Genomic DNA, 18,545 nt, shown 5'->3' with positions numbered 1-18,545 from the left:
TTCATATTTTGCAAATCAACTCAACCTTGATAGTGAAGCGAAAACTATTTTGAGTTCAGGTAAAGTAAGCTTTTTGCTCATGATATGACAAAATATCATTAAGAAAAGTTGTTCAGAATGAGAAATTATGGCACTCTGCAAAATTTCAGAAAAATCTACCTACATTAATTAAACCACCATATTTTAGATTAGATCAGAGTGAAGAAAAAAAACAATGAAAAATGCCATGAAAAAAAAATGATTAAGTAGTCGCAAGTATTGACAAATAAATTGCATTATCCCTCAGATTTGGTTCACATTTCAATTACTATACAATATTTATGTTATTAAATCTAAAATGAGATGGTTTAACCAAAGTAGATAGATCCTTCTGAAATTTTGTATAGGACCATAATTTCTCATTCTGAACAACTTTAATTTAATAATAATAATAATGCCTTTATTAATAAGTCGCAAAAAAAAAATAATAATACATTCTTAGAAAATAGACTTATTTTCTGGACGAAGTTCAGTTTGCTTATTAACCAACTGCTTTTCCACTTAATCTAGAATATACAGGGTGTCACACAAAAAAACGCCCCAAGCTGTAACTCTGTTATTTACATTCCGATTTTCATGGCCTAGGTATCAAATGAAATGGTTTTATAAATACTATGATTCATGCTACAAATAATTTTTTCCAACGCCATCATCAATTTTAAGCGATTATTAACTTTTGTTTTTCAAATTGCTGCATATATTTTTCTTCACGTCATTGGATAGAAATTGTTCTTCTGAATCCATTGATGTACAATACATCCATTTTGAGTGTAAGTTTAGCAGAGAAAAGACACCTGTATATACAGGTTATCACACAAGAATGTAAAGAATGTACACAAGCTGTAATTCTGTCATTTACATTCCGATTGTCATGAGCGAGGTATCAAATGAAAAGGTTTCCTGAATACTATGATTCGTGCTACAAATAAACTTTTCCAACGCCATCTTTAATTTAAAGCGATTATCAACTTTTGATTTTCAAATTGCTCGGTAAGTTTTTCTTCACGTTATTAGATAGAGATTTTTTTTCTGAATCCATGAATGTACAATACATCAACATTAATTATAATTGTAGTAGAGAAAAACATTAAAATAGTTTCCGAACATTCTCTTAAAGTCACTTGTAGTATATTGTAGTGTGCCATGGGAAAAAATAAAAAAAAACAACTTATAAGTATCATTTACAACTGCTTCGGGCATTGAAATAATATTTAATGACTGTTATCAGTTTTGCCCGTTATTTTTTCTCTGGCACACTAGAGACAATGTTCGGAAAATGTTTTAATTGTTTTTCTCTGCTAAAATTACAATTAATGTTAATCTATTGTACATCAATGGGTTCAGAAAAAAAATCTCTATCCAATAACGTGATGAAAAACATACCGAGCAATTTGAAAATCAAAAGTTATTAATCGCTTGAAATTGAAGATGGCGTTGGAAAAAGTTTATTTGTAGCATGAATCATAGTATTCATCAAACCATTTCATTTGATAGCTGGGTCATGAAAATTGGAAGGTAAATGACAGAGTTATAGCTTGCGGCGTTCTTGTGTGGCAACTTCAATATACAGGTGTCTTTTCTCTGCTAAAGTTATATTCAAAATGGATGTATTGTATATCAGTAGATTCAGAAAAACAATCTCTATCCAATGACGTAAAGAAAAATATATAGAGCAATTTGTAAAGCAAAAGTTAATAATCGCTTAAAATTGAAGATGGCCTTGGAAAAAATTTATTTGTAGCATGAATCATAGTATTAATGAAACCATTTCATTTGATACCCCGCTAATGAAAATCGGAATGTAAATGACAGAGTTACAACTTGGGGCGTTTTTTGTGTGACACCCTGTATATAAATATATACAGGGTGTTTTAAAACAACGTTTAAATATTTATAGGGGTAGTGCTACAGTAGAAAACAAGTCGAAAAGTGTTAATCAACATGGGTCCGAAAATCAACCGTTTTCGCGATACAGAATGTTCAAATTTTTTGGGACTCTACGTTTTTTCTTGTAAACTGTAACTACTACAGATTTGATAATTGGCAAATCGATACAGTATGAAACTGTCTCTTTTTGAGAGTAGTATGATGTTTCCATTGCTTCCAGTTAGTATAAGTTATTCCATTACAAAACGTTATGCCATTAGTTACCAAAATTTGGCCATTACAAGGAGTAACGTACAATCTGCTAATATACATTAATTTGACGTTTCGTTCAAATTACGAAATAACCAAACTCCAGTAATTTGATTTTGCGAAACCTGAAGTGAAATCGTTTGCAATGGTCTTGTGTTCAAATGCTGAAATGAGCGATATGGTGTTTATGTACGGCCGTGCCAATGGAAATAGTTTGAGAGCACATCGTTTTTATGCTGAAACATTTCCCAATCGCCGGCTAACAGGGTTGCTAGACAATTCGTGAAAACTACGGGCTATTTGAAAGAGTTCGGGCTTCCTTTGAACGTAGAATGAGAAACTGTATTGATGTTGCTGGTCGACATTTTGAACATCTTCAGTAAAAAGCTTCGTTTTGATTAGTATTAGTATTACGTTGTGTCAATTCAATTTTTCTAATAATTTATTTTTAAAAATGTTTTCTTTTTCGGAAACCTTAAGGAGTACAATTTTTTTTATCGCCAACCGGCAGCAAAACCATACTTTATGCTATCCATTTGCGGCAGTAAAGTGACACTTTGTGCTACTATCTAGTAAACTGTGCATTTACTGTCAATTTGAAAAAAATGTCGTTGAACAACTGGATTTGAACCCGGTACCTTCTGTATGAAAGCGCACTTCCCTCTCCACTATACTGCCGACCTTTGATACATAGTGTAACTTTACCGAGGTATATTAACAAAACAAATCGTTTGACACATGTTATAATATTGGTAAGTAAGAATATGTTCATATCGTTAAATTTTGCGGTTGGCGATAAAAAGGTTGTATGCAACACGTCAGCAAAGTGTCTTTATCGAACTCGCCTGTTTACTCGCCTCGCTCGACTGTAGTACTACCCCTATAAATATTTAAACGTTGTTTTAAAACACCTGTATATATGAAACAAAAATGAAATTTTTTTTAATAATACCAATAAAACGAAATGTAACGATGCATTAGTAGCTCAGAATATATAAAAAAAATCATGATGATTCAAGCAGGAGGAAGGATTTTAATTTACTCTTGAACGAAATACAGCTCAAACCCATAAGGGCCTCTGGTAGATTATTGTACGTTTTGGCTATCTGGTAGGAAAAGGATCGGTACGAGACGCGGCATGGTACCGTCAATACATCTTTCCTTCTTACATTAATATTATGGACATCGCTTCTGAAATATACGCGTTGCAGCAACTAAGGAGGCCGTTGACTTTTAATACTTCAGATTTTTAATAATGCAGTTTACGTCTGTTCTTCATGTTCAACCACCCAGTCTCTGCAAACTTATGACTAATATGTTCATATTTACGAATACCGTAAATAAACCTTAGACAACCGTTCTGGAGGTTCTGGATACGACGCCCACTCGCCTCCCTTAAATTTGGGCCATAAAGAACGTCGCAGTGATTTAATTTGCTTAGAACCAAGCTATCACACAGCATAATTTTTTATTTAAGACGGAAGGCGCTATACCCACCCCTCAAGCACCTGGCTACATGCTCCTCAAACCTCAACTGATGATCCAAAGTAACTCCGAAAATTTGTCATCCACCACTAATTGACCGGATATCAAAGGTTTAATTGCTCTCCTTGTGACACTACCGCAAAACAGAAGAACAGAAGACTTAGATGGATTAAGCACAAGCTCATGGCGTTTCGCAACATCAGAAAATAATGCTATATCTGAGTTAAATTTTATGCAGGCATTATCCCAATTATTTGGATAAAATTTTAGCAGAAGCTGTGTATCAACTGCATATTAGTGAATCTGCGAATGCTCAAGAACTTGGTCAAAATCAGATGTATAGAGAACAATTGTGGCCCCAAAATGAGGGACTCCACGAGTAATAGATAGAGCGCTCGATATTTGACTATTAATCTTCACAACCTGAGACCTATCCGACAAATGACTTTATCAAAATTACAGCCTGATTTCCAAGACCAAAATAATTAAGTTTAGATGTAAATATATTATGATTTATTGTATCAAATGCTTTGGTGAAAAATCCTTTAGGGCAGAAGGGGAACGGAATTACTTCAACCATCTTCCAAGTATCCGGAAAGACTGATTGATGAATAGCAGCGTTTATTACATGAGTACTATAAGGAATGAGAAAAGGGGTAACAAGTCAATCATCCAGACTGAGATACCATCAGAACCCACCGCTGCAGTTTTAATGTTATTAATTATTATAGGTACTTCATGTTCATCAACAGGCATACAAGCTTGCATTATCTGCACTCTAGGGGTGACATTATTTTGATAAAATCACCCATAAAGTGAAGAATCACCGTGAACAAAATAATTATTTAAATCGTTTGGAAGAAAAATGTTAGGTACTTTGTTATCGATTGTTTTATTTACATTTAAAAGTTTAATATTTCTCCAAAGAGCTTTTGGATATTTACTACGTAAGGCGTAATCACCGTTGATGTTACCAGATTGCGATGCAACTTATATGAAACCCAGTCTTGAGTTAGCTTAGACTTTTGAATTTTTTAAGCGCATCATCTCGAATAGGCATTAGTATTTTAGTATTATCTGTTAGCCAGGGACTGGAAGGCTTTGTAAACCGTCTAGTTTTTAAAGGTGCATGCAAATCCATCAGAGTAAGTAAACAGTTATTAAAAAAAGTTTGTTTGTCCACGAAATTGATTTCAAATCGTTCAAGAATTGTGGAAAATTAATGTTTTTCACATCCATGTATGCACGATAAATTGTAGCAGCCCTACCGATATCAAATGCCAGCTCACATTTTACTAAACTGACCGGCAAAAAAAACCGACCACTATAAATTAGCCACAACTTCAAAGCTGGCTTTCTCGCGAACCACGCATTCGATTTTGACGATTCTTTTTTTAATGGAAAGGTTGATTCTTTTGTAATAATCCTGCGATAGAATTTTCATTCAGATTTTAATTTGAACATATACGGGGTGAGAAAAATGAGAAAACCCTGTGGGGTGCAGCAGCTACAGTAGAGGGTATTACCTGGAATCAAACAGTAGCCCAATCTTTTCTGAGCATTTTCTTTTTTTATTCACTCTATTATCTCTGTTACTAACGAAAATGCAGTATTTTAAAGCGATCGCCTGTGTAAACAAGATGAGTGACAATAGGAGCTGATGACCATTTTATTGTTCTAAGCAATCGTAGAACGACAGCTATAGAAGCTCGGCGTCGTCTTCAAATGGTGCATGTTGTTGATGTCAGTGAGAGAACCATTTGCTGAAAACTTGCTAGAAGTAGTTAGGCTGCAAGAAGGCTGCCAAAGGACCGATGCTGCTTCCAAGATATCGCAGAATATCTTGGATATAACGGTGGGCATTTAGCGTGCCATTTTCAACAAAGATGGCCGCTGTATGCGCTTCCGTCGAAATACGCGCCCATACCATGACCGAACCTCCATGGAAAGGTACTTTTTCTGAAAATGTGCAGGTCGCAAAGCTTTCATTACGACATCTCCACACTCATTCTCGACCATCAGGTGAACGTCATCAGTGAAGAGCACCTTACCCCATTGTTCCATTTCTCAATTCGTATGTACGCACACAAATTGAAGACGTGCTCGCCGATGTCTCTGTAGTAGGCGCTGTGTTTTGGCAGGTTTTCTTGCACCTCACAGGGTATTACAAATTTCGAGAAAAAAAGTTATTCTCATTCTTGCACCCCGTATATGCTCAAATTAATGTCCGAATAAAAATTGTTACAGGATTGTTACAGAAGAATCAACCTTTCGATCAAAAAAAGAATCATCAAAATCGAATGAGTGGTTCGCGAGTAACACAGCTTTGAAATTGTGGCTAAATTTTAGTGGCCGGTATTTTTGCCGGTCAGTGTAGTTCATGATCAGATATATTGGGTACATTTACAACATCGATACTAGTAAACAGCTGATCATTTGTTGTAAAAGCAAGTAAAGTTTGCAAATTTTGTGTAATTCTTGTGGGTTCGATGACTAACTGATATAAGCCAATAGAAGTTGCAAATGAGTGAAGAAGTATTGTTGAGGAAGAATCAGGTTTAAGAAGATCAACATAAAAACCCCCCGCGATAATTGTCAAATAAGATGTAACAATACTCTCACAAAGGGTACTCTCCAGTGTTTCGATAAAAAGAGGAAGATTAAAATTGTTGGGCCTATAAACCACTCCAAAAGTAATACAGAGTTTTTTTCCTGCACCAACGGTAAAAAATAGTTGCTCAATAGAGCAGGAACTGTTTAGAAGCTGAAATCGTACTGAGCTTCTTATGTAAACAGCCACACCTCCACCGCGCCCCTCACCTCATTTCTTACCAGTCTCCTCCTGGACTTTTCAGTGCATGCCCAATCTTTTTCTTCTGTTATATTTTTCTTTTGATTTCCAATCCCATTCTTCTAAAATACAATTTCTTTCCAATTTTCCTACTTTCTGTCCATAACTAACACAGATTGACACCGATTTTGGTGTCCTACCAAGATCATCAGGAAAGCGTCAAAATAAAATATTGTCATAAAATAAAACAAACTTAACATTTCAAAATTTTCCTAAAAATACTTCAAACACCTCCTATTCGATATAGTCTTCAATCTTATCTTTCTTAAGGTCGAATACGGAAAGGATTCGTGAAAGGTACAAGTTTCCCAGCAATAGTAATCATTTTCTGTGCTTCTATTCTATGGCAGCTTATGGCACAATTGTAGAAATAAGCTTCTTGAGTTGGAAGAGTGTCCTTTATCGAAAAACTGTGTTTACATAAAACTACTGAATCTGTCTCTTTCAAGTTTCTTCCTTTCTGGAAAGTTTTTTCAGTATCGTTGCTTCTTTATCTAGACCCTTTCTTATCTTTATAGCATTTTTTCTCTCCACCCAGTTCCTTCCTTGTCTTTACAGTCTCTGTTCTATCTCTGCTCTCCGTTGCAAGATTCATTCCTTTATTTCTCTTCCAATCTCTTTCTTGCCATTACGCTTTGAACCCAGTTTTTCTCTTCCCAGTCCATTTTTTACCAGTCTCCTCCTGTACTTTTCACTGCATGTCCAATCTTTTTCTTCTGTTTTTCTCTTGATTTCCAATCCCAATCCTCTCAAATACTTTTTTTTTTAATCTCCCTATTTTCTGTCTATTACTAACATCGATAGACACAACTATCACCGATTTCGGTGTCCTACTAAAATCATCAGGAAACCGTCAAAATAAAATGTCATAAAATAAAACAAACTTAACATTTCAAAATTATTTTATTACATTGACTTCTTTTTATCGATTTTTTGTATATATTTGATTTTTTGATTTAAAGTTAATTTATCTTTGTCTTTTCTGCTGGTAGATAAAGTTGTAGTTTTTGTAGAACTAGTTACCTCATCGAAATCATCAGGAGTTGGATTAGTATGTTTGTAAGCCGTAATCTTTTCGTATTTATCGGCCTTATAAATCTTTCGATTAATCCATTTAAAATAAGGCGATATCCTGGTAAAAATGCTTGGTGTTTTTGTGCAAAGTTCATCTGAGGGATGGCTCAATATACCAACTTGTCTCTTCCTATAAACTAACGGACTGCCATTATCCGCGCGACAAAACGTTACCTTTTTATTCGTACACTTTGGAATAGCACAAAGTTGTCTCTTCGAAACGTTATTCTTGATATCGAAAGTTTTCCTAAAATACTTCAAACACCTCCTATTCGATATAGTCTTCAATCTTATCTTTCTTAAGGTCGAATACGGAACGGATTCGTGAAAGGCACAAGTTTCCCAGCCAAGCATGCTACAACGGCGTCCTTTCTTGATACGACGCCTGGAAAGTTTAATTCCATGCACTTTCGAACCAAATATCAATTCAGACTGCAAACGTAATAGGGCTATATCGTAATCCATCGTGTATTTATTGTATTTTTCGTGTTTAAATATTTTGAACACCTCTATAGTTTGTTCGGAAAATTTTTGGGCGTCACCTGCTAAAATTCTATATTTCCAATGAGCTTTTCCACTGAAAGAATGAATTAAAAATCGAACATGCAAGCAATAAAATACATCAAAGTATTTAGTTTAAATTGGTTTAATTATTGGACATGATGGTAAATAAGTATTTTTTGATGCAATAGTTGATGAAGTAGTGGTATTTCTTAATTGTGTAATATGTAATACAGAATTATTTATTGCAGCATTATTTAATGTTTGATTATTTAACATAGTACTTCTTGTAGTTGTTGGATTTGTAGTAGTAGAAGTGGTTGTAATAGGAGTTGTGCTAAAACAGCATTTTTCATTCGTAAGTTTTAATACATTTTCAAACGAACATTTTTCTCCGTGTAAATGCATGTTTGTTGAGATCCAATTAATGTAGGATGAAATTCTCGTAAAAATGCTTGGGGAATTGCTAGAAAATTCCGTGTTGGGATTACTCAATATCCCAATTTGCTCGTTTTTATGTACTAGGGGGCTTCCGGAATCGATGGAGCATAACCCGGTGGCGTTTTTCCTTTTTGATGTAATAATTGCGCACGTTTTGTTATGGTTTAAATAAGCAGTGGCGTTAGGTAATCTTGCAAAATGATTTACACATTTTTTTTCGCTTATGGTTTTCATGCAAACTCTTGATAGATAAGAGTATGGTTTTTGATCCTTTTCAAGGCAAGGATTCCACGATAGAATTGAACAACTCGTTTTGCTTATGTAGTTCATTGTTAGAGGGATTGAATGTACTTTTCTTGAAAATTTTAACGGATTTTCTAAAGCAACGAGTGCTATGTCGTTACAATACGTCGCTAAGCTGTAACATTCGTGAAGAACCACTTTCGTAACCTTCATTTCTTGACCTGAAGGCTTCGACATATCTCCGGCTAATATCGTAAATCCCATTTCGTTGTTATTGTAGCTGAAATTATAATGATGAGTAGAATCAAAAAATTGTGATGTGAGTTATTTGGGGTGATGTATTTGTATGATTTATGTATGTATTCTGCTCCATCATAATTCTTTTTAGTCTTTTTATATATTCATGATAATGTTGGAGTTTTAAGGTGCTCCGATCCATCTCCATATCTAACATTACCCCGTTGAATTCAATTTGGCACAGAGAACTAGCGCAATATCGTTCTCACGAATTCATATTCGTGGAGAATCACCCAGACACGTTGTACTTTGCGCCGGATCCTGCCGTCATTATCCTTAAACTGGGGGGATTTGGGTACCAAAAAGACTCAAAATAACTACGACATAGTGAACGTAAACTTTTATTAAAGCTTAAAAGAGGTTTTAAGTGTTTCCTTTGATTTTGTTATCATTATCCGTTATTGGAAAAGCGATATTCTTGCATCATAAAATTTCAAAGGATAAAATATAAAAATTTGTTTCTAAATTAAAGCAAAAATACTTCTTAATCGTTTTCACGTTAACTGAAACGTAATCCTGAAATCGCATTATCGAGTTTAAACGTTCCCTCTTCAACACAACGTTTTACACTCGATTTGTTTTGAAATGGGGGGGAATAACACCAAAACAAAAAGGGTTCTTCACTTTTATTACAACCCATACTTCATGGATGAGTAGGTTTTTTATCATCTATTCTAATAATTTTAGCAGTATTAGTTGTGTGGTTTACCCAATTTATGTATAAGCTAACTTTCGTGAAAATAACTGGTTTTCGATATTTCCCAACGATTGATGTGATCCCTATTTGTCTATCTTGATAAATTAACGGATTTCCAGAGTCATTTTCTGATAAATCTAATCCCCGATATTTATACCAAGCGCAAAAATTCGAAATCGTCACCACAACATTCGTTTCTTTATAAATATCTTTACAGTATTTATCAGCCATAGTCGAAACGTGCACGAATCTTGGCCTAAACACTCCCGTTTCATTATCACCACTCCAACCCAACGCCAAACAATCCTTCAACCCAATTTCTTCAGACGATAAAGTAATCGCTTGGATCGCACCGTTGAAATAAAAAATGCTGTTAATTTTAACTAAAACGATATCATTTTCTAAGTCATCTTTACGATATTTAGGATGTTTAACGACATCGTCAATAGTATAATTCTTCCCAAAATGAAAACCAGTTGTAATTAATAAGTTAACGGCCACATAACTAGAAACGTGAAATATAAGCAACATCACACCAATTCTTGGCCATCATCATACGTAATTGCCGTTTTTATTCATCCAAATATCTTCAAAATCTTGTTTATTTTTTGAAATCTTCTTAATTAAAACAAAATTAAAGTATTTTTTGTGGTGTGTTGTTGTAATGAGTGAGACGGCAAATACTAATGAGATGACCTCAAAAAGAAATTTCTTACCGATCGAAACAATGTGCAGCAGATAAAACCCATTTTTGAGTAATTATCGATCCTCCGCATATTAAACCATCGGCGGCGTGTAAAATAGCGACTTGATATGGATATTGTCCTTTAAAAGCGGTGTAACCAGCTGCGATGCGTTTAGTTACGTTACGATCTACATCATTACATCCTAAAAATGTTCTCCAATCTAATTTCGAAATATATATCATCCTCCATGCTTACCGATTAGATACAACCAGAAACTGAATAATGTTAATACGCGTATAAGCATTGTAAAATCATTATTAATGACCACCCCGTGTCAGGTGATCTTGACGTTTATCTTGTCAAGATGATTGATGACAGTTTTTGGTTTTAATTGCCTTTCGTTATTTAAAAAAGTTAAATTCATAGTTGAACAATGGAGTATTTGAGAAATTCAATTCGGGAACTCTGTTGGATGCAAAAACCACCCCGTCGGGACTTAAAATTTTCAATTCGAGCATCTGGTAGGTCTGAATTAATTTAGTCCGTTATCTGTGCAGCGACACTTAGATCCCTACTATTGTTGCAAGTCCGAACCGGTAGGATTTGGAGTTTCAGCATTTTCAAACTTTAATACCTGCTGCGACGCTTCCAGCCTCGTTTCCTTTAAAATTGACCCGTCAAGGTATGAAGGCACGCCATCGACAGGAAATCGTTCCGACATCATAACTTATCGATTCGACGTTTCCAACGGCGCGATACCGAGTTTATCTTTCGTCGGAAAGTGCCAGCTCATTGAGTTAAATGCGCCGCGTGTTCCTTTGCACCAAACGGTAAATTTATACGTCGCCGATTCTACTTTTCCTTCGTGGCAGTAAAGCTTTTTAACTTCGTGGGCGCTACTGGAAAACTACCTCCACGTCGCCGTTTATATTCCTTTAGGGGGGAGTCGAAAGATAAAGCTTTCAGCCTCGGAATTAATGTTCAGAGCTCGATTAGAATATTTGTTTATTTGCGACGTACTGTTGAAGGGAAGGTTGAGAGAACTGAGAGTTATCTGATTCAGCTTTTGTGTTTACTCATTGCTCTGGAAACGTGGTTGGATACATTCATCATAGAACGGGTGTATTCTAAAGGGGTCTTGGGATTCTATAAGGTCGTATTTAACTGCTTTATTGTATTGTTAACTGTTTGAGTGTTTGTATGGATTTATGAAACTATGTTGGGATTGTACTGAATTGTAATACTTATTGAACTGCTCTAAATCTCTACTTTCAACAATCAATTTCACTTGTGATTTACTTGTACTTCATTCATTTATTCCATTAAGATTCACTGCTTGAATAGTTGTTTTGAAAGAATCCATTAGTCAATAAAAATTATTTGTGCTATAATTCTCTAGTCTTATTCATGTATTTCGATGTACCTAAATACCTACAGTATATACGTTGCTACAGAGCAGCATTTATAGATACCGACATTTTTTCCAAATCTTCCTCTTTAATAGGACTTGTATTAATTGCGGAATAAACTATATGGATCGATCAATGTTGTGAAATATTAGGTAGTTCGTCGAATATTGACGATTTGACATCATGTTGCCCGAGTACAGTCTGAGTTGAATATTTGTCTTATCAGGGTTGTAGCAAAAACGTGGGTTATATGGAAAAGAATCTTGGTCGTTACAATTATAGTAAATCTGGAAATCCTGGGAAGTGTCCACGACATGGATTAATACCGACACACGTCAATAACGGCATGAAAATCGTTAATTCTTTGATGGTTGGAGCCAGAGGTGCAATCACTGGAAGGATTCGTGAATTTAATGATGGGTTGGCGGTAAAAGTACTTAGTTTTGAAATCGATATTACCTTTTATGATTTAAAAAAGATTAAGGCTACTATTATGCAAATAGAACGTAGGCTTGTAGATAGTTTTTACCTATTAAACGATTTCGAACAAAGATTAAACTTCTCATACACGAAAATTTTTAATAATACATAGAAATTAAATATAAAGAAGTTTAAGAAACAGCAAGAAGGGTTTAACTTTAACAATGTATGTAAAAATAATGACAGGTGGTTTATTAATAGAAGTAATGTTGAAGTTCCCGAAATTGTAAAGAATTTTTTGTCTTTGGGTCCAAAATTTGGTTTGGTACCTGATACGACTTCGATTTCGGTTCCCAATTTGCTTGCAGAGGTTGAATCAGTTATTAAGCTGGCCCCTAAATGCGAACAAAATGTAAAGAGGGTTGCACCAATGTTATCACTAATTTTTTACAAGGAAGATTACGCTCTCAGTCTTTAATAAAAAAAGGCATTTTTATCAACTAAAGCATTTCTGAGGAAAGATAGAGATGACCCTCTCCTCATCTTAAAGGCTGATAAGAGTCAAGTTACCGTTTGTATGAATGAATCAGAGTACATACAAAAATCTATTAGTTTATTTGGCGATCAGTTCACATATACAATTTTAAGTTAAGATTCTACCTCCACCATACAGAACAGAAATAATAAATTCTCTAAGTTACTGCTAAAAAGGGAGTACATTGACAAAAACACTTATATGAGATTGATTTGTCATAATGGTGTAGCACCCAGATACTACGGAGTTCCAAAAATTCAGAAACATGATTGTTCCTTGCGCCCTATTATTTCTTTTGTTGGTTCACCTACATATCAACTGTCTAAATTCTTTGCTGAAATTTTGAGTCAGGCCTTCAGTCACCTATAACATCAAGGACACGTTTACTATTGTTGATAAAATAAAGGATTTTATCTACAACTATTGAATTATCTATTCGTTATACAATTGATTTTTGACGGGTAATGACACTCATTACCCATGACAGACAAAGTGTTGAATAATGAGGCCATTATTCCACACTTCTGACACTGCCTACTAATCAAAAAATAAAATATTAACAGAAATGACAGCTTTCTTATATTGAGGTTATGTCTGAAATGTCTATCAAGTTTATTTTTTTTTCGTTTTTTTGATTTTTTTTTCAAAATTAAATAGTTGTAGATAAAGTATAGTATTCAACTTGCGTATAATGGATGTTACCCACTCAGATTACAGATTCTTCTTCGTGGGTAACAGCCGCCATTATACGCTTGTTGAATAATATACTATTAAGTTATCACAAGGTTATGTATTGATTTCACTTGACGTGGCTTCATTATTCACTAACATTTCCTTAGAGTTGGTAAAAAGACTTATCACTACTAAGTGGGACTTTTTGGAAATGACAACATCTATTGACAAATAGCTGTTCGTCGACTTGATAGTGTTTTTGTTTGATTCATCTCATTTTATTTTTGATAAAAAGAATTACAGGCAGAAATTTGGTACTCCAATGGGGAGTCCTCTCAGCCCCATTTTAGCTACTATGGTTATGGATCATCTTTTGGATGAGTGCGTTCCTTTACTCAATTTTACTTTTCCCTTCATCTTTAAGTATGCAGATGATATTATCTGTGCGATTCCCTCAGACCAAATTAACAGTGTTCTTGACGCATTTAATAGTTTTCATCCACATTTACAGTTTACTGTTGAAACCGAGATTAACTCATATGTACCTTTTCTGGACACGAAGGTTATTAGAAATGATGACCAGACCATTCTTAGATTGGCACACTAAATCCACATACTTGGGTAGATTCATAAATTTTTATTCCAATCATCCTATCAATCAAAAGAGATGGAGGGATAGAATTAAATTAATTTCCAACATTGTTTTTTGGGAAAGCAATAAGAAAAAGGTCGTTTAGCATTTCCATTAATAATGGCTTTCCACCTCGTCTTTTGGATGGTCAAAATATATTTTATAGTATATATTTATGATCACTAAATACAGGGTCCGGCAGTGAAAAGGAAAGATTTGTGGTAGGGTTTACAACGCGCCGCAAACTGATGGGGAAGAAAGTAGCCGACTTGCCAAAACCTGTATGATTTGCCATTTAGTTTACAATGGAGCGTTGGAGGGGGGGAATCGTGGTTACGCAGTTAAAGCCTATTTTCAAAATGGTGAGATTTCGTCAAATGGAATCATCGGTCCATACTTTTTTGAGCATGATGCTGAAAATATCGTTACCGTTAATTCTGTACGACACGTTGCAATGATTCAGAATTTTTTCACACTACAACTTGAAGGCTTTCCAGTGAATGAACACACACTTTTTCAACAAGACGGGGCAACAAGTCACACTGCAAGAATTTCAATGAACGCCGGTTCTAGACAGGAAGTTGTTGCACCTCGGTGACGTCATCCGCCCAATGTAAAAGGATAGGGAGGGGTGCCAACCAAAGGCTTGGGGGGGAAATAGGTTGGTAACTAGATCTGGTGTCTTTTCCAATACCAACCTATTTTTTTTTCACCTCAGCCTTAGGTTGGTACCCTTCCTTATCCTTTTACATTGGGTTGATGACGTCATGTGGTGCGGATGTGGTGCTGTACTGTAACTTCCTGTTAAGAATCGGCGTTTCTATACTACTGCTGTAAATGCTTTGAAACGGGGATATCAGGTGGCCCCCTCGGTCTCCCTACCTAACCGCATGCGACTTCTTTCTTGCAGAGTTATGCAAAACTTTGAGGCACGACTCCAAGAATGCATAAATTGTAACGGAAGACATTTGGCTGATGTAGTATTCAAAAAATAATTTTTTTGACATTGTAAACCAAATGGCTACTCTCTTATTTTCCATTAATCTATTAAAAATTATTAGAAAAAATATTCTTTAACAATAAAATTATTTACGAAATCTTTCCGTTTCACTGCCGGACCCTGTATATAAAAATTCCTTATCTACGCGGTCTCACTAAAGAATTCTCTACTATCGTCTGAAACTCTGAGGTTTTCTAACACCAATTTTTACCTCTTTCCAGTCTATTCTCAAGAACTAAGGAACCTGTACCGTTGTTATCCAAGTCAAACATCATCTATAGGATCCCATGTAGTAATTGCGATGGTTCATATATAGGAACTACTTCTCGATAGTTATCTAGCCGTATCAACCAGCATAAGAGAGATTATCAAGCACGCCAAGAAAGAAAGAGTGCTTTAGTTGCGCATCACGTTAAGGAAGGGCACCACTTTGATTTTGATAATATCTCTATCCTTGAAAAGGAATTGAATTACAATAAGAGAATCTTTCTAGAAATGGTTTATATTAATAGGGAAGTTAGATCTGTGAATATTAGAAGGGATACTGAAAATTTAATTTAATTTATTTAGTTATGCCTTCCTAGTTACTAATAATTGGTCTTCCAGTGATAACTCCAGAGATAACTCTAGTTGTTGTTTCTTTTAGTTTTTTTGATCTTTTTAACTTATTTGGCTTTCTTGATATTTTTACAGTTTTAGATATAATTCATTTTATTGTTTTTGTTATTAAATTTTGGAATTGTAGGGTTTCATATTTTCGACGCCACATTTCGTTATTTTTTTGAAATAAAGATCGTGTTTCTTCCCTTCCTTGTCCCTTTGGTTCTTACATGTAAATCAGGGTTTTTCAACTTTTAACATGGCTGGAATTTTATAATTTAGACGTTTATGTTTTTAAATTGCAGTTTAACGTTATTTTGTGCTTAATTTATTGAAACTTTGATAATGTATTTGTTTACTATCCTATTTTTGAGTATTGAAAACTGAGTATCCAGGCTTACGTTATGTATTTGGCATTTTTTGCTTCCATTTGTAAGTATTGTTTAATTTTAATTTTTTTTAATTGTAAGTCTTGGCTCTTGTTTTGTTTTAATCGATTAGTTTTGCCCTGAAGAAGGAATAAAATTATTCCGACTTTGTTTTAATTTCCATTGTATGGTCGATTCCCAGGATTTCCACATTTACGTTAGTGGGTTAGTTAGGCTTACATCATGGGTTATGGTATTGTACAGTATTCAAGGTCGATGGTGTGTGATTCGAGCTGAATTTCCCTTCTGCTGAATCGCAATCTTAACACTGACCAGCCACTTCGTTTTGGATCTCCCCCTTCTTCTGCTATAATCTTCTTTGGGAGCCTTTTATCATCACGTTATCAGATGGTGTAGAGTCTCGACCATGCTTACAGGACAAGGAAATAGATGGAATGTTCTTTGCCATAGTCTTGTAATCAGCTGTACCAGATTCCCATCCTTTAGAATATAGTTTAATTCCCCTGGAGATCTAAATACTGCTTCACTTTGCAAGGTATTAACCTTTTCGAAATAGAGTACATCTTATTTATCGTGGTGCCAAGGCAGATCGTGGAGTGAAGTATGTATTGGCTTGTTGGGAAATATTTTTGCTAATTTTTTTTACAACTTCTTTTTATTTTAACCCCAATAAAATAAAGCAAAGTCTGCTGAATCGCAATCTTAATACTGGCCAGCCATTTCGTTTTGAGTCTCCCCCTTCTCCTCTTGCCTGTATCATCTTCTTTGGGAGCCTCTTATTATCAATACAAACTACGTTATCAGATGGTGTAGAGTCTCGATCATTCTTACAGAACAAGCAAACAGATGAAATGTTCTTTGCCATAGTCTTGTAATCAGCTGTATTCGATGCCCAACCTTTAGAACATAGTTTATTTCCCCTGGAAATCTGAATACTGCTTCACTTGACAAGATATTAATCTTTTCGAAATAGAGTACATCTTATTTATCGTGGTGCCAAGGCACATCGTGGAGTGAAGTATGTATTGTTGGGGAATATTTTGTGATTGTTTTCCTTTGGACTTGGGTTAACTTGTCGTGAGGTTGGTTTGCTTTATAATTAAGTTAGTTTGAGATTAATATGCTTTGGACTTGGGTTGGTTGATTTCTTGTTGTAAAATCCAAAACTTGTAAGTTTCTTTATATCGAATCGATTTGAGACACCACGCAAAACACCACGAGTTTGTCATATCGACTCTCTCATTTAAGTTCTTGCATTATAAGTCTAAGTTTTTTACTACTTACTTTTTATTTTGTCCCAATAAATCAAAGCAAAGTCCGCTTTAGCCAGCCACTTCGTTTTGGGTCTCCCCCTTTTTCTCTTGCATCTATCATCTTCTTTGGAAGCTTTTTATCATCCATACGTATTGATGAGTATGATACGTTATCACATGGTGTAGAGTGTCCACTATGCTTACAGGACAAAGAAACAGATGGAATGTTCTTTATCATAGTCTTGCAAAGAACTGTATCAGATTCGCATCTTTTAGGATATAGTTTATTTCGTTTCGAAATACAGTACATCTTATTTGTCGTGGTGCCAAGGCAGATCGTGGAGTGAAGTATTTATAAATATTTACAAATTATTAAGTATTGAGCGATACTCCTAGTTTCAACATATTAATGATAGGGGAATCGAGGCAATTGATGAGAGAGTTTTAGATTTTCTTTAGTTGTCCGATTCTTTGTTGTAAAATCCAAAACTTGTAAGTTTCTTTATATCAAATCGATTTGAGACACCACACAAAATTCCACGAGTTTTCCGAGTCGACTCTTTCATTTAAGTTCTTGAATTATAACTCAAATAAAATAAAATAAAGCAAAGTGTATTCACAATTGAACGAAAACCGAAACGGTTCGAAGCTTGAACCAAAGCTTGAACAGCTTCGTTGCGAGAATCCAATTCTAAAAGTTGTTTGTCTTATAAATCCCTGAAGTCGTATTCGTTCATTTAATCGCTATTGTTGGATATCCTGGGAGAGTAATTTAGTGTTTGTATGGATTTATGAAGCACATTTGCGGATACACTTCCGAATTTTCCGGTTGTAATAGTTGTGTCGAATATGGTGCCAAGTGATAAATGATGCTTCGATCGAACAATTCGAGTGTGTGTGAGTGTGGAACAGGAAAAGGTCGAAAACCAATTGTAACTATAAAGTTCAATTTATCTATTAGATCCGTCCATTAAATATCAATTTTAGCCAATATATCAAGTAAAACTCCTCAAATTCAATCTTTTCAGTCCTTGAAGGTTCTTCGCTTTTATAGTTTGTACATTTTTGACATTTAACTTTTTTCTTTACCTTTTGAAATGTAAATATCCTCTCGGGTTTTCAGTAAACTGAGTAAAGCGCTTCAGTCTTTGGGACGTTACACCAACGGCGGTTTGCCATTCAAATG

At 34.9% G+C, this 18,545-nt stretch overlaps 2 protein-coding genes across 5 annotated transcripts in view; one reads left to right on the top strand and one right to left on the bottom strand.

Moving 5' to 3' along the window:
• The window catches only part of LOC111422938 (uncharacterized), a 40,476-nt gene that overhangs the window by 3,773 nt on the left and 18,158 nt on the right, over window positions 1–18,545 (top strand). The window contains exon 1 of one of the 2 annotated variants that reach the window (XM_071194944.1): window positions 10,823–10,971. The exons of the other annotated variant lie outside the window; for it this stretch is intronic. Within the exon in view, the coding sequence (XP_071051045.1) occupies window positions 10,884–10,971 (88 nt within the window). The 5' untranslated portion in view covers window positions 10,823–10,883. Of the gene's footprint in view, window positions 1–10,822; window positions 10,972–18,545 lie in introns of those variants that run through there. 2 annotated transcript variants of the gene reach the window in all.
• Window positions 7,396–10,836, bottom strand: LOC111422937 (trypsin-4-like). Of its 3 annotated transcripts, none has more exons than XM_071194942.1 (3): window positions 10,706–10,836; window positions 10,481–10,652; window positions 7,396–8,162 (listed from the first exon to the last, which is right to left on the bottom strand). In XM_071194942.1, the coding sequence occupies exons 1-3, from the start codon at window positions 10,752–10,754 to the stop codon at window positions 7,418–7,420; spliced, it is 966 nt and encodes a 321-aa protein (XP_071051043.1). In that variant the 5' UTR covers window positions 10,755–10,836; the 3' UTR covers window positions 7,396–7,417. The 3 variants fall into 3 exon arrangements, with proteins under 3 accessions (XP_071051043.1, XP_022911964.2, XP_022911965.2); XM_023056196.2 differs by having other exon boundaries at window positions 8,142–9,050; XM_023056197.2 differs by lacking the exon at window positions 7,396–8,162 and adding an exon at window positions 9,270–10,269.

Source organism: Onthophagus taurus, chromosome 3 (assembly GCF_036711975.1).
Source record: "Onthophagus taurus isolate NC chromosome 3, IU_Otau_3.0, whole genome shotgun sequence".
In the NCBI taxonomy this organism is placed as follows: domain Eukaryota; kingdom Metazoa; phylum Arthropoda; class Insecta; order Coleoptera; family Scarabaeidae; genus Onthophagus; species Onthophagus taurus.
Note: the sequence above shows the minus strand (reverse complement) of the source record. Positions and strands in the feature narration are given on the sequence as shown.

What these genes read in the sequence shown, in the direction of transcription:
- LOC111422937 (XM_023056196.2), bottom strand. Translation starts at nt 10,754, where the DNA reads ATGCTTATACGCGTATTAACATTATTCAGTTTCTGGTTGTATCTAATC. An exon ending in TTTCTGGTTGTATCTAATCG is followed by an intron (nt 10,653 to 10,705) that starts GTAAGCATGGAG and finishes GAACATTTTTAG; the next exon opens with GATGTAATGATGTAGATCGT. An exon ending in GCTGCACATTGTTTCGATCG is followed by an intron (nt 9,051 to 10,480) that starts GTAAGAAATTTC and finishes TTATAATTTCAG; the next exon opens with CTACAATAACAACGAAATGG.